Raw genomic sequence first — 23,399 nt, 5'->3', positions numbered from 1 at the left:
AATCTATCAACATTTGAACTCTTCCTAGTGTATAGGCACTGTCATTGGTGAACAGACATAAAGGTTTTGCGGCACTTAGCAGGTTTTGCCTGAGAGATAAAAAAAAAAAAAAATTAGGAGTATGGTTCCCATCTTTCCAGTTAACTGCCCTCCCTTAGCAATAACTCTTGTAGGTAGTTCCCTTAATTGGTATTGTGAAGGGCTTACAGCGGATGTGCATAAAATGTTTGTTTTTGAACAAAAAGAGGTACATGTATAAAATTGATGGAACTGACTGGATATAAAATATGAATCTATAATATTTGCCATATTGCTCATCATGTTACACAGATAATACACATTTTAAACTATTTACTAAAATCAAATAGTTACATTTGGAAAATTACCTTTAATCGAATCATTTTCAGCTCTCATTATGTCAATGAGTGAACTCTCCAGTGAGTGCATGTCAAAAGTCCTGGGACGATCCTGTAAACACAAACAGCCACAAACCACTTTTAAGACAGCATTTAATTATAAAAGAGGATAATAAGCTGTATTTGATGGGACACATCAAAAAGTGGCAATTTTCCTCCCTCTCTGTATAAGGCACATTATTACTACATTTTATTTTTAACACTTCCAAAACACCAAAACCACAAAAGTTAGGTACCCAGGGCTCAGCAAAGATTGATTTGATTTCTAATAATAATTTCAATAAAAGCATAACTTTCATGAACAAAGCAAAAACAAACTAATTTTCATATGATTAAGAATATTAAATAAATGTAAAAATAGAATTCATAATCTTTCTCTGTCACTTAAGATTGCAGTCCTGTGGCAAAGCTTCCCAAACTTGCTCCAGCAGTAATCTACTAAGGTGGCATCTACATGTGCTATTCAGAATAGCTATATTTACTTATAAGCCAAGATCTGAAAATAATCATCAAATGTCTGTAAGACCACTAAGTGGTCTTACAAAGTATTCTTGTGCAAGTATGTGCAAAGTATTCTTGATTTTTCTGCCATTAAAGGAAAGACAGGGTGTGGAGAACACTGCTGGTCTAAACCCCGGCTTAACGAAATGCACTTCATGAGTGGGTGAGGAATCTGAAAATATACAACCACCCCAACTGCTGGGGCATTCTTCAGGACAAAAAGTACTAGAGATAACTAAAATTAAAGTTTAGCTTGACAGTGAAAAGTAGATGAAAAAGTTTTCAAGTTAAATACTGAAGGAGAAGAAGTAATACATGTTTCTGACCCACCTTAAGAATAAATAAACACATTAACACATATAAAGACCACAGCAAGAGTATTAAAGAAAAGGAGGTTTCCAAAGCCCTCTTTATTACATTTTCTCTCTCATTACTTTTTTTTTTTTTTGGCGGTACGCGGGCCTCTCACTGTTGTGGCCTCTCCCATTGCAGAGCACAGGCTCCGGGCGTGCACGCTCAGCGGCCATGGCTCACGGGCCCAGCCGCTCCGTGGCATGTGGGATCTTCCCGGACCGGGGCATGAACCCATGTCCCCTGCATCGGCAGGCGGACTCTCAACCACTGCACCACCAGGGAAGCCCTCTCTCATTACTTTTTAACTCAAAGCTTTGGCTTTTTAAAAGGATTCGCCTCATTTTATCCCTTATTTTTTTTTCCACGCTTGTTGGGATCTCACTTTTCCACCTTCCAGCTTCTCTAGAACTTTAAGGTTGATAGGGCAAAAGTAGTCCTTTTGATCATCCTGACATTTCTCCTTTGGCCTTCCATAACACTGCTCACCCTGTACTATTATTATCCTTCCATGAAATAGGGACCACCCCACCTGACCCCACCCACCACACAGATATCCAGTAATATTCACTGAATTGTTTTAGGATACAAACTTTTTTTTTACTTCTGCAACCTGAGGGGTCCAAGGGCAGTTACACTGGGATATAATCCATATTTTAAGTAGAGAGCATTACAGGTTTTTTTCCCCGGGGTGGTGGGGGATGAAGATGGGAGGGGAGCAGATGCCTTAACATGCTCTTCGGCTCCAAACTGGTATGGCTCTTCCAGAATATCTTTCCCACTTTTCCTCCTGATCCTTTCCTCATTGTCCTCATCTTCTCAATACGGTCCATAGAGAGGCAGGAGGACAGGTGGCCAGAACGAGAATTTCTTAGGTTAGTGTTCACAAAAAGGAAAAACTCTTCTGTTTTTATCCTTCCTCATCTCAAGCCCTGAATTAAATCAAAACTTTATTGCACATTCTTTCGGAAGCCAAGTGGATTTGAGGCATAACTGGAGAAACAAGTTAAGACAAAATTCCGCTATCTCTTTCTGCAGTAGCTGGATTTGTCCTCCCTCCAACAATCTATGCACCACACTCAAAATCAGGCCAGCCACTATCTCTTCTCCACAACAAAACCAGTCTTGGAGACACTAATGCTCAGTGTCTGTTCCCTTGCCTATGTTCTCTGTCAGTTTCCCAAGGGTAGGAAGTATGTCTTACATCAAAAGTTCCCAATGTTTGTAACTCCCAAAGGGTGATGGGTGTGCCAAGATATCATCTCCTCAACCCACAGGACTGCCCAGAGGGCCTGATGTGGCAGGAACTCCCTGGCAGATGATTTCTATTTCTATATTATCATTTTCCATGCGTGCCACGATGTGAAACAGGTTGAGAAGCCTTGTTCCACATATCTGTATCACTGTGCCTCACACAGGGCCTGGCAGCTTAGAAAGCCTGCGTTATGTTTCCTCAATTGAGCAATGAATGAATTCCTTCAAGTAATTTATTTTAAATGTTGGAAATAATTCTTTTCTCCTATTTCCTTATCTTGAGGTTTGTTTTTATACATCCCCTTTCTGGCTATAGAGTTGTAGGGGGTTTTCTGGGTCAAAATGTAATGGTGGTGGGGAGAGATGAAAGAGGAGACCTCAGCCTTTTTTTTTTTTTTTAATGCAACTAAAGTAGTAAGCAACCTGTGAACTTCCAGAACTTGCATTTTGCCAATCACTGAATGACAAGAGCACCCAAGAGAATCAGTCGATAAAGAATATTATGCAGTGTTTTTGTTTGTTTTATGACAGCTGTTTCCATCCAGTAAGTAAAGAAGCCTCCTTTTCACCTACAATTTAGCGAAGCCACTTCATACCGCCCCCCCCAGCCTATTGCCTAGAATATAAAGATTTTTGCTAAAATAACCACTGACTTCTAATTGGTACATTAAAACTAAAATCCTAAATGAATATTTAAATTTTCAGTAATGCTTTGTGGGATTAAAAAACAAACAAACAAAAAGCCCTCTATCCTTTTTACACTTACACTAGCTTTCCTTTCATTCATCACGGTTTAATACAAGGATGATAAATAAATACCAATATACAAACTCTGATCAACTGGGACTGACTCTCAGATGCAATGTGTTGAGAAGAATTTTCAGGCTCTGAATGGAATTAGAAGAAAACAGTGTCTCAACAGACACTTGTAAGTGCAAGATACAGACCCAATGGCACAAGCACCACATTTTTGCCAACCCTGGTCTAATATGTACTCCTCCCCACGATCCAACCTTATTCGCAATTACAATTATTATAAACTACTTTACATTTGTATAACACTTTGTTTCTTATGATGCTATGGTAATTCAGAGTTTCAAGCCACATATTTTGTCAAGTAAACATTCTGTTCTCAGAGAGGGTCCAAAGTTTATCATTCTTGATTTCTCCCTCACTGACTTTTTTCTGTCTATTTTAAGTATCTAATTTTACAAAAAGGACCAAAATGTAAATGTCTGTGTCATTAAGAAGTAGGTGGAGGGGTACAGACACAAATAAACCCAAGGAATAAGAACAGCACAAACAATGTTGGTTTTCCTGCCCAAGAACCAAAGTGACAAGTCAAGAGTGCTTTGATTTCTATATTTCATCCTTTGATTTTTCCTTTCTGGCTTGCTAATTGAGCCAAATATCAAAACCACTTACCTGTTTTCTAGAATCCATTTCCCAGAAAGTAAACTAACTATAAAATAGAAACCTTGTTAAGTGACAGCTCTTCTTGATTGAACTTGAGCTGATGATCAAAATATGAACATCAGCCTAAATCAGTGGAACCGAGCATTAGGCACTAGGAAGCCTGCAGTGTCATGTGAGCTTGGCATTTTCATCCTCTAGACCCTTTTCCTGATCCGAAAAAGGAAAGAGTTTGATTAGATCTCTAATATTCCTTTCCCACAAACAAAATACACTTGTATTCTAGCTTTCCGATATCCTAAGATAGTCTGTGCTCTTTCAAGATTTGCAGTTTAAATTATGATGAGTATGGAAGGAATCAAAGATGTGAACAAGAATGACTGATCAAAGTTTATCACTTCTTGCCCACAAAAAGGTGGGGGGGGGGTCAATGACTGATTAATAAGAAAATGAACTTTTATAGTCTTAAAAGGACAGTCACTGCGTTTTCATTATGCTAAACATAATGCAAAATAAGAAGCATTTTCCAAAAAACTTACTTAAAACAATTTATTAAAGGAGGATGTCCTGATTTCCAATAAAAGTTCAAAGACTCTATTGTAAAACAAAAAATCACTCATCTGCTTCAACCCACTGCTGCCAGTTTCTCTTGGCAGACTACAGAAATAAAAAGCAGAAAAGCAGAGCTACCCTTTACTGAGCATCTACTGAGTACCTGACATTATTCTAGGTACTTTTTAAATACTGTCTTAATTAATGTTCAAACCTCCTTTTAAGTTAGATTGTATTATTCTTTTTTTTTTTTTTTTTTTGCAGTACGCGGGCCTCTCACTGTCGTGGCCTCTTCCGTTGCAGAGCACAGGCTCCAGATGCACAGGCTCAGCGGCCATGCCTCAAGGGCCCAGCCGCTCCACGGCACGTGGGATCTTCACGGACCGGGGCACGAACCCATGTCCCCTGCATTGGCAGGCGGACTCTCAACCACTGCGCCACCGGGGAAGCCCTATTATTCTCATTTTAATGACAAAAACTAAGACTAGAGAAAATCCACAGTTTACTGAACAGACAGGTTACTGCCTAGTTCAGCAGCTTAGTCAGGATGCAAGCCCAAGTTTCACTCCAAAGCAAATGGGCTGCCTTGGGTAAAGTAATGGTCATGGCAGTCAAAAGACCACATTAGTTAAGATATATATTAGAATAAATGAGATACTCTGTCTGCCATAAGGGTCCTAGGGGCAGGAATGTGCTGGCTAGTACCTGGCAAACAGTAGGCACTCAAATATGACTCAATAAATGAAAGAAAGAACAAAAATTATGTATAAGAGTAATATAGGATAATATCGGAGATACTAAAAACATAAGAAGAGATAAAGAAGCTTTATCTTCCTTCTTCCTGTTGAGATGACAGATAGATGTGGTCCACAAATTAAAGACCTAACACAAATGCATCTCTAGGTTAACTACGGCCAACCACAGGAGCAGAAGTGGTAGTAATAGCAATAATAATAGTACCAGCAGCTAACGTTTAACAAGCTCTAATGCTTTACATGCATATTCTCATTTATTCCTCACAAAAATCCTATACAATTAAGTGTTAAGTTATTATTCCATTTCACAGATGAAAAAAGTGAAGTTTAGCATGATTAAGTAACTTTACCAACATCAGGTAATGGAGAAGGCAGAATTTGAACCCAGGCCTTCTGACTCTAGAACATGTGAGCTTAATAATCATGAATGAAAATAAAAGACCATCAATTATTTTCAAGGCTCAGCAAAGCAAACTTGATTACAATGTGTAGACCTCTTTTTATTCTGTAAAAATTAATTGTATTTAATATATTGAGTTGTAACTTGTTGGTTTCAGTTTCTGTCATCTCTACTTCACAGGACAATTTCTAAAGGAAAAACCACACAAGCCACTATGAAAATCAAAGTTGATAAAAATAACCTTCTGACAAAACAAATTAGTATTTCAAACAGCAGGACCTGTCCTTTTAATATACACCTGAATAATCCTGACTGCCACAGCAAAATAGGAAGACCTACATAAGCAAAGAACTGATGACACGTCTTTTTATAACATCCCAGAGTAGCCACAAGAAGGACGTGAACCTGTTGGGTCTATTACAATCAGGATGAACAACCAGATTGCAATTATGCCACAAACCAAAATTATCATTTTTGTAGCTTTTAAAAAAAAATCCAGATGGATAATGTAAGCCAGTGTTTCTCATACTTAAGAGTATATCAGAATCATCTGGAGGTCCTGTCAAAACAGACTACCGGGTCAACCCGCCAAGTTTCTCATTCAGCAGGTCTGGGTAGGGTCCAAGAATTCACATTTCTAACAAGTTTCTAAGTGAAGACAGGGACCACACTTTGAGAACCACTGAGTTAAGCAATTCCATTCCACAGGTTAACTTCATTAGATACTTGGGGGTGTGAGTTGTAGCTTACATCCTGTTGACAGCTGTGATGCAGTCCAGCTTAAATATTCTACATCAACCATTCTAAGGTTTCCTTATGAAGAGAAAGGGCTTTGCTCTCAAAACCCAAATCAAAGCCCTCTCTTCCAAGCTCTAAGATGCATAAATTGGAAAAAAAATTACAATTCAGTTCAGTTTCAACAGAACAACCGCCTTGACCACTCCACTAATTGTTCCTGTCTTCTTATACTTGAGTTAGTATGTTTTAGCATTACTAGACCTGGTCTAAAACACAAAATGTACTTAATTGAACGTGCCCACATTATTAAGAACCAAAGCCAAAATTCAGCTACTCCCTTTACTCATTGCCTTCCTATAAAGACATACATTACTGTGAGCATCACTTCTCAGACTGCTAGGTATCTGTATCAGCTTATGGAAGTTTCTCTTTCCGGCTTAAACTTTCCCTGGTGAAGAAGGGAAAGGAAAATATTTTGGTTTGAAAGGCAAAGTCTATGCCAGTGTATAGCTGCCAAAATAAATAGGAAGTCTGAGATGCCAGCACAGCCCATAATTAATCAAAGGTAACTCTGGGAGTTTTAATCCAAAATTTGCCAAAATGTAAATATTTTTCTTGGATTAAGTATTTAAGGCCACAGATACCAAAGCTTGGCAATATAGTCAGCTTTCAAGATTCCACTACCAGATGACCCTTCCATCCCTGTGCAGGCACAAGTCTCTTTTTCCCCATATCCCCCTAGAACGCTGACAGCCCACATATTGACAAGTTCTGTTACGGCTACCCACCCCCTCTGCCACTGGACTGCGAGCTCCACTCACCTCCACAGCCACAGACTGTAGCAACTGTGCAGCATCCAGTAAGTCCCTCGTCATCGTTACCATCATCATTAAAGTGGCTAACATGTCCCTCCTGGCTCTGTGTTGTGTCTCAGATGAATGATGTATGATTTATGTACATTAGTTCCTCACAACCATCATGTAAAGTGGATACAATTATCACCCCCATTTTAGGCAAATGAGTTCTGAGAAGTTAACTACTTGCCCTCAAAGTCACGAAGTAAGTGGTGGAGTCTGACTTCAGAGCAGAAGCTCAGAAAAGTGGTCCATTTAAATGAGCTTTGTCATGACCTAGAAATTCCAATCTATCAACACCTGCAAGGTATGAAATCCTTCACTGTATACAGGGTCTGAATGCAGAGAACAAGTGTCAGAGGTTAAAGTGAAAGAGGTAATTACCTGAAGTAGGAGAAACCACATTTAATAGCATCTCATATTTCTTAGCAGGATCCCTCTTCAGTCAGTGCTTTCTCATTAGGACCGCTTTATAATGAGGCAGAGTCTTCCAGATCTTGGGCTACCAAGTGCTTCCTAATAGAATAATAAACTATAACAAAATGAATCAATGTCTTTGGGGTATTACCCTGACTGGATCAATAGCTCCATTTCCTTCCACATGAACTGATGAATCTGATCTCTCCAGAAAGCCTTTGAGAAAATTTTCTTTTATCCCACCTTCACTAAATAAACCACATTCAAGTTCACCATTAGAAATCCTTAAAGTGGTAAATATTTCTTGTCACCACTTGACTGTATTAAAAACAGAACTTGGCATTCTAGACTTGATTAGTCAGTTCCTAAATCAATAGACCCCTTCCTCTTGTTAACTATTTGCTCATTTTCACCTTGCCTGGCAGAGGGAAATAATTAAAATCTAGTCCAAGACCTGCGTGTAAATCACCACTTAGAAGACAACTGATCTTGACACTGCATTGTCTCTGAACCTTGATTTCATCACGGAAATAAGGATCCCACCTCCCTTATAAAACTGGGGTGTGGAGAAATGAGACAAGGTCCGCACCACACCCACCAGCTAGGAGATCCTCTCAATAAACATTCCCTCTGCCCCTTCTCTCTCTGGTGAAATGGCAAAAGAGCCCGAAACTAACATATTAAATTAGGTATTGTTTGTATCTGAATAATTCAGCTGTTCTCTGCTATTTCCTATAGCTCATTTTCATAGAGAAACAAAAAAGGGGAAAAAAAAGATATTTCCTACCTAATAAGCTATTCGGGGCAAGAGGTCATTAGTTCAGGAAAGTTGGAAGAGCTACTAAAACTAGGCCCTAAGGAATGAAGTCATTTAGACCCTCTGGCCATTCCTCTATCTTTGGCTGCTTACTGGCAGTCAGCAGTCCTCTGCTATACATCTGCTGGGCCTGATCAGGGTCCGGAGTCAGCAGAGAGAACGGTCACCCAAATACACAATCTTTATTCTTAAACTGAGGCTTGTATCCTATAACCCATAACATCCATAATGTCTCTTCTCTTTCATGAGCCTTGACAGCAACGTCAAAAGGCAGCCTGTGCCCAGTGTCGGCCTCTGGGCCCTCACAGCTCCCCCCGCCACATCCTTAGCTCTCCAGTCTCCGGAGCAGAAGGCACTTCTCAACACGCAGGCACAGAGCAAGAGGTCACCAGACTGTACAGTTCACGAGGACGAGCATGTCTGCCTTGGTCATGTACTCCTAGCACACAGTCCATTGAAAGCATCAAACATTTGTGGGTTGAAAAACAGCAAGAGATGAAAAGAAATGTGATGCAGTCCAAAGGCCTGCAAAAGACCCCAAACCTTTAAATTTCCCTTTGGAAAAACAAAAACACATTAACAAACAAAAACACAACCAAAACGCTCTCAGTCCTGTCCTGTTCTCTCTCCTTTTGGAGATCCTTCCCCCAAGTCCACAGAAGCCTGAACCCAGGAGAAGGCTGAAATGAAGAGAGGAAAACTGAACAATCTCCTCCCAAATTTGTGGTCATCAGCTGATGTTTTGGTGTCTTGTTGGATCTCTTTTTTTTTTTTTTTTGACGGCCATGTGACCACCAGCACCCTTCTTGACCTAGAAGGGAGATGCGGCCAATAGTGGTTTCTTTAGAGATTAGCATCAGGTTGAGCGGTGAAACAGGCTGAGCAGGTACAACAGAAATGTGGGCCTTGCTTCAATTTCTCACTATCTTTCTTTAAAAAACAACTAGAAGATATTTTTGTATGTTTTTAAGGGGGGAAAAAAAGACTATCTTTTAGAGACACATACTAAACCATTTACAGATGAAATGATACAATACCTGGGAAATGCTTCAAAATAACATGAAAGCAGGAAGAGACAGTTAGGAAGATGGATGAAAGAGGACTGTCCAGGAGCTGATCATTGTTGGAAGCCAGGTGACATGTATGTACATGGGAATTTGCTATACACTACTCTATTATTGAATATGTTTAAACTTTTCCATAATAAGAAATGAAAAAGACTTGGGGGGAAAAACTTTATCCAAAGAGGAAACAAACAAACAAACAAAAAAACCAGTTGGTCACTAAACTTTCCAGCAATGTTCAAGAAAATGGGAGCATCATCTGGGCTGACTCCCACTATTAAGTATTGAGTTTATTAAACAAAATTATAGTTCAGATTATAAAATTCTTCTTTAGAGTTAAACTCAAATTACCATACACCAGTTACACAATGGTTTTCACCTTTTAAGAATCTGTGCTATTTGCAAAATTTTGAATTCATATTTCTATTTGATGATTTTCTTATACCAACAGAATCTTCTGGAAGCCAAATATTAGGCATATTTCATTTTACTTCAAAAACACTGGACAAAAGAAATGTGAAAATGAAGGATCAGGAAAGTTGAGGAGCTTGCCTTAGGTCACACAGCTAGTAAGTGGCAGAGCCATCGTTGAAACTCAGATCAACTCAGATCTGACTTCCATATGATAATTAGGAGGTTTTTCTGAGTAGCAACTGTTCTTACATTGTTTGGTTCTTTTTAAGGTTCTTAGAGACAGTAAGGCTACAGCAGTTATTTTACTGACTAGCACCAGATGCATTCCTCAAAAACACCTGGGAAAACTATTATTAAAAGTATGTTGCATAACATTTAAATATAAATATGGCTTTAAAGTGTATAATACTGAGGAATTAACTATAACTTATTTTAGAGCTAAAAGAAAGCAATGACTGGGATATATCTGGTAAATATGCAGCAAATAGAAAGTGCCCAATCTAAATACTCTACAATATGAAAAGTACTTCTTCAGCTTAAGACTTTAAACTTTAAAAATTCAGTTTGCAAACATGAGGGAGGACCTGTAAGTGACTGATGGAGTTTTTTTCCTTGACATGTAATGAGACCTAAATTCTGTGACCCACAGGCTAAAGTTTGCCTTTTGTAGTACCATTTTGTCACAGAACTTAAAAAAGCACATGTTGTGTACAGGTGTATATTTATAAATGTGACCATTAATAAAATATTTGGAACTGTCATTTACACACTGTTTCTGTTATACCTAAAGTTGAACCTGTTAGTTTGCCTTGAAGTTTAAACAGCTCATGGGTTAAAATGAAGTATAACTATTGGGCTAGTTGCTAATTTGTTTACAATGATAAAAAAATGCATGTTCAGTATCATTCAAAGATTAGCACAGGTCAGAAATACATTATGAATCAAATCAAAACAATTTTTATGAGATATCTACCTATGCCTAGTCCATAACATAGCAGGTACTCAATAAATATATGCTAAATAAATTAATTAAAATATAAAAAACAGAACTTAATTCCAGGATAAAAGCTAAAATATATTCAATTCAAATCTATGGCACCTTTTCCTGTCTTTTAATGAACAAAATCATAAATTCTTCATTAAAGTACAGTCTCCTTCTAAGTGTCCATCGACAGATGAAGGGATAAAGAAGATGTGGCACATATATACAATGGAATATTACTCAGCCATAAAAAGAAATGAAATTGAGTTATTTGTAGTGAGGTGGATGGACCTAGAGTCTGTCATACAGAGTGAAGTAAGTCAGAAAGAGAAAAACAAATACTGTATGCTAACACATATATGGAACCTAAAAAAAAAAAAAAAAAGGTTCTGAAGAACCTAGGGGCAGGACAGGAATAAAGACGCAGACGTAGAGAATGGACTTGAGGACACAGGGAGGGGGAAGGGTAAGCTGGGACGAAGTGAGACTTATATATACTTATATATACTGCCAAATGTAAAATGATAGCTAGAGGGAAGCAGCCGTGTAGCACAGGGAGATCAGCTTGGTGCTCTGTGACCACCTAGAGGGGTGGGATAGGGAGGGTGGGAGGGAGACGCAAGAGAGAGGAGATATGGGGATATATGTATATGTATAGCTGATTCACTTTGTTATAAAGCAGAAACTAACACACCATTGTAAAGCAATTATACTCCAATAAAGATGTTAAAAAAGAAGTACAGTCTCCTTTAATGTATACAAAAACAATCAAATGTTCTAAATTTCTTAAAAATAGGCAAAATCTTTCAAACTACTGAAAGATGCAGGCTGCCAATGCTAATAAATGTTTAGGTATATAAACAATTATTAAAACTTCTCTTCAAGAAAACTGATAATTCTGCTAAATGTTTTATCTGTCCTGGGTTGCATCTAGCTTATTTAAAAGTAGTACTCTGAGAAGTGGAGCATATATGATAAGATAAGCAAAACTAAGGACTGCTCAAAATCTTTCATACATACCCAAGCTTTTTGTAGTTATTTTAATTTCCTGATTTTACTCAATATTAGAGATTTTAATTTTATTTTAAACAAAAAAATGTAAGCTACCTAATACGGCCACATATTTAAAGTAACTTAGAATAACCCTTCACTGCCAGGTCTGTGTTCTCAAATTTAAGTGACTTGCTCAAGGTCACACAGCTAACTAGAGTTCAGATCAAACGTAAGTCTGTTTGGATCCAGGGCCTGTGCTTCAGTCTACTATATTTTTGGCCTCACACAATAGCCTTTCTCAGTAATTATCCAAGTGTTAGCTTCAGAAATTGATTAAAAATAGGATCTATATAGATCTTTTATCTTTCTATTGAGAATTTTCTGAAAACCTGAAAGTGTAACTCCTTCTGTTCCAATATTATACAATATGATGAGAATCTACGTTGACTTTGAAGTAAAAAATTCTACACTGCTATAAATTTATCATGGTAAAAATATACTTTAATTTCCTCAAGAACAATTTTGTTTGAACAATTAAATACAAAATGACTTTTGTCAGGAAAAATTAAAATGAATGCTCATGTTACAAGCTCCCTGCCTTAAATAGAAATATATTATCTCATCTGTGATGGGACCAAAAACTGAGGTAAAATATAGTGCTGAAAAAATGTGATAATGGAACCTCAAGCTTATTTTCCTTAATAGAAAGAGCAAAAAAGTCGTAAGGAAAATAGATTTAGACTGTAAAATTCAAAATAGGCATATGTTAACTTTAAGACTACTTTTCCATTTCTTTCTCATGAACACCAACAAAAATTATTCTCAAAAGCATAAACTCATGAACTAAATAACATCTTTCTAGTTGCAACTAGCAACAAGCACATTCACTAGGCTTGCAATAACCAGGTTTTTCCTGAAAGATGTCGGAACAGTGTGTTGATCATATTCCATGGCTTCCCTGAAGACACATCAAAAAATAACCAAAAAACTACCCTGCCCAAGTTTCAAGTCCATCAGAAAAGCAATTAAACCTAGTTAAAAGGCTTTCTACAAAAAGGTGTAAAATGGTATCTGGTAAGCTTTTCCCAAACTTTTCCAATATTTCAATTCTGCTGGAACCAGAACCATCCAACCCATACCTTACAGTTAAAAAAAATTACTTTCCCATCTTCTAATATAGATTAATACAAAGTCAAAGAAAATGTTTCCTATACCCCTTGGGACTATATGAGAAAACAAAAAATGTAACAACGTTGCACTTTAGGTAATTTTAATATTGATAATTCACCATGACTTTCAGACCCGAAGCGATGCAGTAACTTTCTGTTTTCAGATATAAGATGCCACATATAATTTTGAGGATCAATAAACTGAAAACACAAGGAGAGTTATTAAAGTAATATAAATTATTTGCCTGGTTAAGACAACTTAACAAATCCATGGTGACCAAGTAAGAGCAAATGGGCTCCAAATCCTAAAATGTCTCCCTATCAATCAAGTTTTAGGATCATCTTTGTAACAGATTTTGTCTCCCCCCTTTCCTTTTTCTTTTCTTTTTTTTTTTTTTTCTTTTTGGTCTTCTTCTTGGTTCTTAGCTAATGGAGATGGGGGCATAACTGAGCTGAATATAAGAGAGTACTAGGATATATAGCATACAATTCTCCTTTACATTCCTGTAAGGACAGAAGATCTAGGCACCCCTCCAAAGAACTGCTATATTCAAATTAATTACTGGCAGGTGCCCCAATATATTATTTGGTTTGGACATCAGGATTCCAGGATGTGTTTGGCAGGATGGGTAGGATTTTCCTCCCCTTAATGTAAGGGTCAAATCATGCCTTTAGTCACATAAACATGGCCCTTGTTTCTTCATTTTGAAATTAAGACAATAAAACTAAGCCTCATAGGGTTGAGAAATCCTATACACGAAGTGAGATAACATATGTGAAAGCACGTAGCTCAGTACCTAGTATATAGTACGTATTAAATCAAACAAAAAAATATTGATTTGAATATTATTTGTTTAATATTTTAAAGTTGACAAATAAATATATTCTATTATTTTCCACTTTTCAAAACTTTATAATCAGCTTTTAATCATCAGGTATCAATGATTCACTGTAAAAATTTTTCTCTCATCTTACACGTTTCCGGGAGGCATTTACCGCTGCCCCCATCTGTAACATGTCTATGTGAAAAGACACTGTAGTATAATGGTTAAAAGCCAAATCTCATGTGTGAATAGTAATAATAACAATAATAATTTCTACTTCATAGGATTGTTGAATGAAGTAAATGAGTTAATACATGTAAAACACTTAGACTATCAAAGGCATGTTAGCTATTATTAAATACATATTAGTTTAGTTGTATCTGAAAACTGGATTTCAGGCATGTTATCTGCATCCACATAATGAAAACTTTAAGCTAAGCAAAAATAACTTAGAAACAAATTTTAATACAAAGAAAATCCCAAAATATAATGCCTGTCATATCAGTTATTTAGAGGATTATTCACATATTTGGACTCTTTGCTCCTGCTCCATAAACATGGGTAAAAGAGAAGGTTAAGATTGGCCCCCAAAATTAATTTAAAATGTCATCATGAATTTTAATTCACTGTATGTACCCAAACCTAAATTAAACAAATGTAAAAACCATTCTGATTCATTTCAAATTAAAATAAACACTGCCCAGTATTAGTTACATTTCAGGTAAATTATTTCCTTTTAATATAATAATTCCATGCTAGCCTTTGATTGAATGCCAATATTATAATATAGCCATGTAAATTCTATCCTGTAATTTCTGTGGTAAATTTTAAGATCTCTCTATAACACCTAAGGAATGCTTTCTAAAAGCAACGGAAATTGAATTACTAATCTATAAAATGTCTTTCCTAAAATTAATAGTGTTTAAGGCAATAAATTTAAATAAGATAGCAGTGTTTAGAAAAAAGTATGGACTGTGATTGCAGCAGTTTAAATTTCACAGTAGCTTGCTTTAGAATCATAAGGAACTTAGGAATCACCTAGGTCACCACCACCCCCAATTTTATGAAGAAACTGAGGTCCCCAAATGCTATGACACTGATAGGGCCAAGACCACAACCTAGGTGTCTGGGCTCCCAGTCAAATAAATGTTTCTTCAAATCTTTTCATATCAGATTTAACCAAGTAATTCATATCAACTCAAAACAGTATTTTTTGCCAAAAAATTATTCAAAAGAATAATTCTCTAAAACACACACACACAGAACTGCATTCATTTAAGTAAGCACCACGGTACTCAGTTTACTAACTTCTTATATTTTCAAAACCCTATTAGGAATTTCTTGTCATAAAGATTCTTTTCAAATCACTTATTTTTATTGTGACTTACAACTCAACCCAATGCTTGCTCTCAGCTCCCCATCTCCCAACCTCTCTCTTTCTCTCTCTTCACTCTCTCACACACAGAAATATACACACTCTCCTAAAAATGGTGGGGATGGTGAACAGAAAGCAACAACTTAGTTTCTAATCCTACCAAATTTCAGCCAGGTATATTGACTCATCCATTTTCCATTCTCAGCATAACAGACAACAATTCTAAGGGAAGAGTTAGTTTCTAACAGTATCTTTTAGTATCAATCTTAGTCTACTATTATTTCATACACCAGCTTAATCTCTAAGAAACCATCTGATTAAAAAAATTTCACATGTTAAACACATCCCATTAGCTCCATAAAAATATTAGTAATGTGCATATACATATAGTTTATACATTTTCTGAAATTTTTATTTTTCCCAAAGCAAACCTTTATCAAAAGTCAGTAAACTGAGAATGGAAAACAAACTATGAGGTCACATAAATTCATTCTGTCACTTTATAAGTAGCAAAATAGAAAAGAAAAGTATTTTTAATTCTGAGCCAATCTTAACCCAGTTAAAATGTTGAGAATGCCGTCTTAGATTTTTTTCAATTAGGAATATATAAATAATTCATAAAAGTTACCTTTGCATTAAATTTCCCTTAAATTTATGTTCAAAGGAATATCAAAACCAACTTTTTAAAAACAGACTTCATGGGATTGCCAATGTCTTCAACAGCCTTTCACCTGACCACTAAAGCATGATAATTGCTCTCTTCAGTTTGAGTAAAAACCCGTTCTAAAAACAAAAGCCAACAGCTTTTTTTATACCTGGGCAAAAAAATTATTGAAAAAAAATTTTTTTAACTAGATTTCACCAAATATTTTAAGATACATCCTAATCATTATACCTGAATCCTTAGAGAAGGGATATTTAATTCCTTGGAATGACACAGGGTTCTCTTAGCAAACTTCCCCTCCCTCTGAGCAAATTATTAATTAAAACAGATAATTCTACTTGTGTTGACATCATATATGGAGACATTGCAATTATTTTGAAATCTGTCTGAGCCTTTGCCGAAAGATCTCTAAAATAACCCTCTAGATATAGCACATGTGTATGCCTACACATGTATGTAGCATTTTTTAATCCTTGCTTTTTAACCTAGAGTTTGTACTCTTATCAGCTGTGTGCTCTTGGGCAAGTTATTATATCTTGCTGATACTCAATTTTCTCATCTCTAAAATGGGGATAATAACAGAACTTATCTTGTGGCGTTTGTTCTGAGGACTGATTCAATGTTAGCTTAAAACCCATATAAATTTCCTAAACACATATAAATGATCATACCCCCAAAGTATACAAATTTAGTGGGGCATCTGACGTTCAGTTAACTATGAAATTCCCTTTATCCTATGTCTATCAACTAGACTGGCTGCTCATTAATTAAAAAACATGAAACAATGTGACTCTTGCAGAATAAGGATACACTGGTGGCAAGAAAGACAAGTGATCTTTGCCTGGGTCTATTTTTAGGAATGGTTTAATTATCTACACCCCCAGTGTTAACACGGGAAAATAAACAAATGGGTGAAAGGCATCATAAAAGACTCACTCTGAGATCAACAGTTTCATAGTATGCAAAAATAATTGGGGATGAAGAAAATATTTAGATCATTTCTCTAGCAGTCCTTACTGACACAAGGCAGGCCAGAATTTGCAAAAAGGTTTAACAGGAATTGATGAATTCAAACTGTTCAGACCGCAGGGTTCAGAGAGGTTTCAGGTTTAAAATATAACCAGTGAGAAAACTATAATTCAATAGCTGGTTTTCAGTGAATCACTACCTTACAGCGGACAAAAATTAATTTGCGAGGTTATATAGTTATGCAAACGGGTAGAAAATGCTCATCAGTTTCCACAATGAAATATATTTATATCTACATTATTTATTCTCACTTAAATAAGTAGGGAAAAACCAACCACGATTCTCTTGTCAGGCTAGAAAGGTATTATAGTTAATAATCATGACATCACTAGCTACCTGGTATTCATAATTATGATAATTTATACGATCATCTAGGGGAAGATAACAATTAGAAATTTACCAAAAAAAAAAGCTGAATATTTTGTTCCAAATTATACTCCTCTCCTGCCAAAATCATGCCTGGTAATTAACTCATTTTCTAAGAAGAGCTCTGATATGAATACAGACAATTCAAACTCTCTTCGTTACATAGATATTACACCCTGCCGTTTCCTTATTTCATCTTAATCTATTAATGGAACATAATCTTACCGGAAAAGGAAAAATGTTGTCAGCTCTGTTCAAGCTATCTTCCATCCAGGATTTAGGAGCAAAGGCAGAGCTGGGGCGAGCGTACTTCTGGAGCTGAATATGATTGCTTGCAAAATTTTTCTTCAAAGGCGAGATGGAGTTCAGGGGCGTTATTCCTCCATTCAGCCCTCTGCGGTGATCTCGGCCTTGGGAACCTCCCCAGCCACCATATCCACCACCTCCTGGGCTCCAGGAAGAAGACGGTGTAGGAGAGGGGCTCTGGTAGCTGCTCCATGGAGAGGGGGGCTTGTTAAGATTATTCGCCAAATGAGGCAGCTGGTTAAAAGCAGCATTTCTATGTGTGAAAGGTGGGGGATGGGGACTGGCAGGAGACCTCCTTTGCTGCTGATGCTGGCTGTGATGATGCTGGAAATGAGGGTGATGGGGGTGGTGCTGTGAGAGAGGCCCGATCTGAGGAGAGAAACTGCCTCCAAAGCCAGGGCTGACATGATGGGGAAAATTTTGAAACAACAGAGCACCGTTATTAGCCGAAGCAGCCGGGACCCCTCCCTGGTGAAAGAAACTTGCATCTTCATTGATGATTGTAGAGGAAGAAGGCGCTATCGCTGCTGACCAGTTACTGAAACCAGTAAGAGACGACGCGCTAGATGTCAAGGGTTGGGTTGAAGTACCTAGCCCCGTGGCTTCTTGATAATCAAACCCTGTCAACACTGGTGATTCGATTCTTATTTTCTCCTTCCCGTTGCCGTTTTCTGAAGAATTGTCCCCTTGATTTTCTTCAGATTTTGCCTTCTCAGTTTCAGGCAGTATTCCAGCTTCCTGACCTGGACTGGGGGAGAGCTGCTGCTTTTCTAAAGGGTCTTGCTGTTCCTGTTGCTGACTTTTTGCCTTTTCTGATCCCAAGATCTCATCCTGAATGTTATGGGTAGCCGGGGCAGGAAAGAGCCAAGCGGACCCGGCACTGCTGCCATTGGCAGCTGTGTTATTATTTATAAAAGCAGCGGGGCTGGGGGTGGCATTTTGGTGATGGTGTGGAGGCTGCAGATGTGGATGGAATCTGACTGGAAAAGCAGATTTATTCCCAGTATTGCTTTGCACTAGCACTCCAAACCCGTAATCCCCCATTTATTATTTTTAGGCTCAGAATCTTATGATAAAAAAAAACAACAACCTGATGTCTCACGCCTTTGTATCCTCTACCCCAAATTTAAGTTGCTTGTTTGAAATGTCTTATTTTTAGCTAGCTCAAAGATCGCAGCTTATCACCCTAAATAGTTCAGATTTGGAATTCTGGTCTCTGAAAGAAAAAAACTAAAAAAAAAAAAAAAGGTCTTAAAACATTGACATGAATCCAACTTATTCTAGGAGGGAATAAAAACGAAGAGGGTAAAAATCAAGTCTTTGGTTAGTAAAATAGGCGCTTTCTTTTTCCAAAGGAAAACGTACATGAATGACAAAAACACAGCTTCTCAAGCATCTATGGATGTAGAAGAATAAGCATTGCGCGGAGTAAAAATATATATATATATAATTTAACAATCACATATGGTCTTCTTCAGCAGTTTAGATTCACTCACATAAAAATTAGAATAGGGCTAAGGGGAGAATACGTTCTTTTCTTGGCAGCTTGGTTAAAAAAAATCAGGAATAATTTAAGAACATTATATATTATATATTCATATATATAGATTATATTAGGTTATTTGGGGTGGGAGGCGAATTCCTGGTTGCGGGAGAGGAAATCAGCATTGACTAATGGAAAGATGATTGCAGGGAAGTTTCTGCTGTTCCTGGTCCTGTTTCTGATCTTTCACGGGGTGCAGTTTTGGCCTCTGGGGCTGTTCCTGAAGCTCTGGGTGCAGATCTTGCTGCGGTCGCTGTTCCTGGGGCTCCCCCCGGCCTCCTCTCCCCCATGAAATGGGTTGGAAACACCCGTTTCTCCCTCTTGGGGGTGTCGCGATCAGGACGTATTAGAGAGACTCGACGAGGACAAGCTGGCGGCCCCGGGGTGCGGGGACCAAGGGGTCGACCTGGAAGGTCCTGCGGTTTCGGCCTCTACCCCTCTCTGCGGCTCCGGGGTTTTTTTCCCTCATGGGACCCAGGGGCGGTTTGTTCAGTTCTCTCAGTTCGATTCTCCGCAGGGGGGAAAAAAGAGGAAAAATAGGAAAACCCCACCAGCGTAGTTACTCTAAAAGAGAAGGGCCTTCCCCCCTTTGCTCGCTCTCTCTCTTTTTTCCCCCAGATTTTTTTAAAAACTGTAATTTAGAAGGCTTTTGTTTCTCCTCACGGTTGCTGGGCCGTCGTCGCCGCCGCCGTCGCTTTACCCCGGTCCCGCAGTCCCCGCTGTCGTAGTTGCGGACTCCGCCTGGCTCTTCTTCTCTCCTCCTTCCTCCTCTGCTGTCGCCGCTGCCGCCGCCGCCGCCGCCGCTGCCACCGCCTCCCGGTGCCCGGGTTCAGCAGCCGCGGCTGAGTCCTTCTCCTTAGGACCGAGCCGAGTGAAATGACAACCAGCTGGAAAGACCGAGAGACACTTCCGGTTCGAAGAGGGAGGGGTGGGTTAGCGCAGACACCCCGCCCACCTGCCGAAAAGCCAATCAGCTGCTAGAATTCAGATTAGGCCACACCCCTCGGCTCAGGCGCCCTCCCAGGAAGGTCGAAAAGTTATCTCGAGAGACGCCCCTTCCGTCTGCGCCTCGCCCAGTGAGGCCTGGCGCCTGGAACCCGCTCCCCCGATCCAGAGTGAGCTCAACTGGTCGCCATCTTTAGTGTGGGCAAAGGGCTCCTGCGCGGTTTATCTCGCCTAACCACGCTCTGCAGGAGGAGTATAGCGGGACGCGTGGAAGAGAACGGATTCCTCTAGCACTGCGGTAAAGAGTCCAGGTGTGGGAGATCGGTGGGGCAACCCCTGAAACCGCGGATGAACGGGAGGACTGCCCATAGTAAACGTGGTTCCCCAGGCATCACGTGCTTTGACCGGAGCTCCTCCCCAGAGGGATCTGGAAGAGGAGGCGGGTTTTCCCGGCAGCTGTGCGGTGCCTGGAGTTGCGTATGTCCTTGTCCTGAATGTAGACCTCACGCGGGACTCTCCTTTCACCTTCCATTCCCCCACCCCCACTCCTCCTGCTTAGTTTAGGCTCCCGTCTGGTGCAGTCTCAGGCACAAAGATACAGCTGCTGTAAACGTCTGTGGCTGAGCCCTCATTCCCATCCGGCTCTAGTGCACCCTTCTCGCTTACTAGAGGGACATTTCCAAAACGAAAAGCTTGTTAGGGTCCTCACCTGCTCAGACCTCTCTGCGACTGCCCACTACCTCCTTGAAAAAGACCAAACTTTTTAGTCTGGTGTTCAAGGCTTTTCCACTCTGGGGGCAGTATATCTTAACACCTCGTCTCCCTCCAACCGCCTCACGCCAAGGTGCTCCAAATATAATCTCAGCGCCTTTTAACCTTCCCTTTCCTCACTTCTCCACCTGGTAAACTCCTATTTAGTTTTAGGAATCGGTTCAAAAGCTGCCAACTCTGTCTTCCGAGCTCCCTCTTACGAACGTCCATGGCCCAGTGTACATCTCATGCTTCTTTATCACCCTCTATTGTAATGGTTGCTTATGTCTCCTGGACCTGTGGTCCACTGTGGGCTCTTTGAGGAGGGAATCTTGTAGATAGGAGTCATCAGTGAATGAATGCTGAAGAAATGAGTGAACAAACCAACTACAATGAAATCTTTCCTGAATGACAGTCCCTTTTCCAAATCTGAATAATTTCATTCCTTATGCCATTTGGTTTGGGACTCACATCTCTCAAACTTTAATCATTTAGATTGTTCATTTGCTGCTCAAGGGCTCCATGTCTTGTTCATATTTGTACGTTCTCACCACTATGACCACCATCAGGACCTAGATTAATGCCTTGCTCTCAGCACTCGCTCTAAAGATGTTGAATAAGTGAGTGTTTTCCTTTAGTAGAAAACGAGAAATGAAAAGAAATCAGAGGAGAGCCACGAGTGACTATGGCAAGAGTCGGGAATAAAAAAGGGAGAGATCAAAGACTTTTAAGAAGAATCTCATGAAAAAAGATGGCTTCCATTTCATTTCCCTAGCCTTTCTTCAATGACCCCAACTTCTGCTGTTTAAGTTTGTCAGTCCTCCCATACTTCCATGTAGAACACCTGTTTGGGACCTTAATCGGTGATTTTTTTGTCTTTTCATTGTGCCATGAACATGAGTCTTGTCTCTGTAACTCTACTTTGAGTTCCTTAAGTGTTAGGGATTGGGTCTGATTCTGCTGTTTATTCCCCACAACTGGACATACCTTGAGACTTAGCTGGTTCAGTTAGGTGTCACTTCCTCCAAAATGAGTTCCCTGACTGCTCCTTTTTGTAGCATCTTACAGATTCCTCTCATTTACTCACTGCTGGTTGTCAGTGAGTTAGTTTTTTCACGAGCAGAGCTTGTGTCTGATTTATCTGTGTGTCCCCAGTGGCCATCAGAGGGTCTGGCACAGAGCAGACTCAGGACATGTTTATCGAATGAATGAATGAATGAATCTTCAATGTCCAGTAGATGGTTGAGAGTCTTTTGGGGCTGCCAATTCTTAGTGACTAAACTGGCTGCCATATTTGAAGGAAAGAGGGCTATCTTTAGAACCAAACAGGTAATTTGAATTCCAGATCTGCTACATCCTAGTTGTAGAGCTCTGGGCATCACCACTACAAGCCCCTGGTTCCTCATAGATAAAATGTGAATGATATTCCTCCCTGGCTAGGAGGTGGTAAATTACGTGAGATACAAGTGAAGTGCTGGGCTCATAAGAGGTTTCAAAAATGTCAGTTCCTCATTAACATATGAAGCGCAGAGAACCACTTCTCAAGTGCCTTTTGCCTAGAAGCTGCATGCATGAGTGAATCCAGGAACCTATGTTGGTTTGTAGAGGGAGGAGACACACCAGAGCCATAGTCAGGGTGCTGCTAGGTCAGCCTGATCTTTTAAGGCTAAATCAAGCATGGGCAGTAGGTTTGGGCTGGGCTGAAGCTAAAATGATCTCTGCAGACATCAGGTTCCTGGCTAGGGATTAGGAGCATGGGAGAAGGAAGCGGGAAGCAATTCTCTAGAGTCAGTTGCCTGCTCAGAAACCCAGGATACCCAGCTCAGGGCTGCCCTCCTTGAAAACATTCTGGCCTCAGAAACTGTCCCAGGTAACCATGACAACAATTCAGCAGCTCTATTTAGGATTTCCAAAGAGATCAACAGTTGCAGATGAGTGCTGGCTTGAACACTTTGCTGGCAGAAGAGAGCACCTCCCATGAAACATGCTCACTGGGAAGCCTCCAGGTTGCAGAGAAAGCAAGCTCTCCCTGGACATTAAGGTGCTACCAGATTTTTTTTTTTAATTAAAAAGATTTTTTTTAAAACCCTCCCTCCCTGTCCATTAAGGGCTGACACACCTTCAGAAAAGTTGTAGGCTAGTGAATGGACCCTGCTGGCTACAGCCCAGCCCCCTCTGGGGTTTGAGGTCAACCACACCCCAAAGTCGGAGCCTCCCAGGAAGCAGGGCCCTAATATTTCCTTCATCAGCCTCTCTTAAAGCTTGGCAGGCAATATAAATCTCACTTCATAATCACACAGAGTGAACTCTTCCCCATGCTAGCTAATGTCCTCCACCACTGCCCTTGAAGCACACACTGTCTTCTCCCAACAGCACACACCCAAGCTCCCCAGGGGCCTGTCTAATGACTTTAGCAATCAGGGCCACCACCCATCGTTGCCCAGGTTGTGCACTGTGCAACTCCATAAGGCACCACAGACTATGATGTGAATACCCATCCCCCTGTT

General features: G+C 39.5%; 1 protein-coding gene across 3 annotated transcripts in view; it reads right to left on the bottom strand.

Moving 5' to 3' along the window:
• The window catches only part of CPEB4 (cytoplasmic polyadenylation element binding protein 4), a 64,403-nt gene extending 44,323 nt beyond the window's left edge, over positions 1-20,080 (bottom strand). For all 3 annotated transcript variants that reach the window (XM_004315809.4, XM_019946130.3, XM_004315811.4), the window contains exons 1-2: positions 17,574-20,080; positions 387-468 (exon numbers count right to left, since the gene is read on the bottom strand). In XM_004315809.4, coding sequence (XP_004315857.1) covers positions 387-468; positions 17,574-18,698 — 1,207 coding nt within the window. In that variant the 5' untranslated portion in view covers positions 18,699-20,080. The remainder of the gene's footprint in view (positions 1-386; positions 469-17,573) is intronic.
• Positions 20,081-23,399: the final 3,319 nt, after the last annotated feature.

This window comes from Tursiops truncatus, chromosome 3 (genome assembly GCF_011762595.2).
Source record: "Tursiops truncatus isolate mTurTru1 chromosome 3, mTurTru1.mat.Y, whole genome shotgun sequence".
Lineage (NCBI taxonomy): Eukaryota > Metazoa > Chordata > Mammalia > Artiodactyla > Delphinidae > Tursiops > Tursiops truncatus.
Note: the sequence above shows the minus strand (reverse complement) of the source record. Positions and strands in the feature narration are given on the sequence as shown.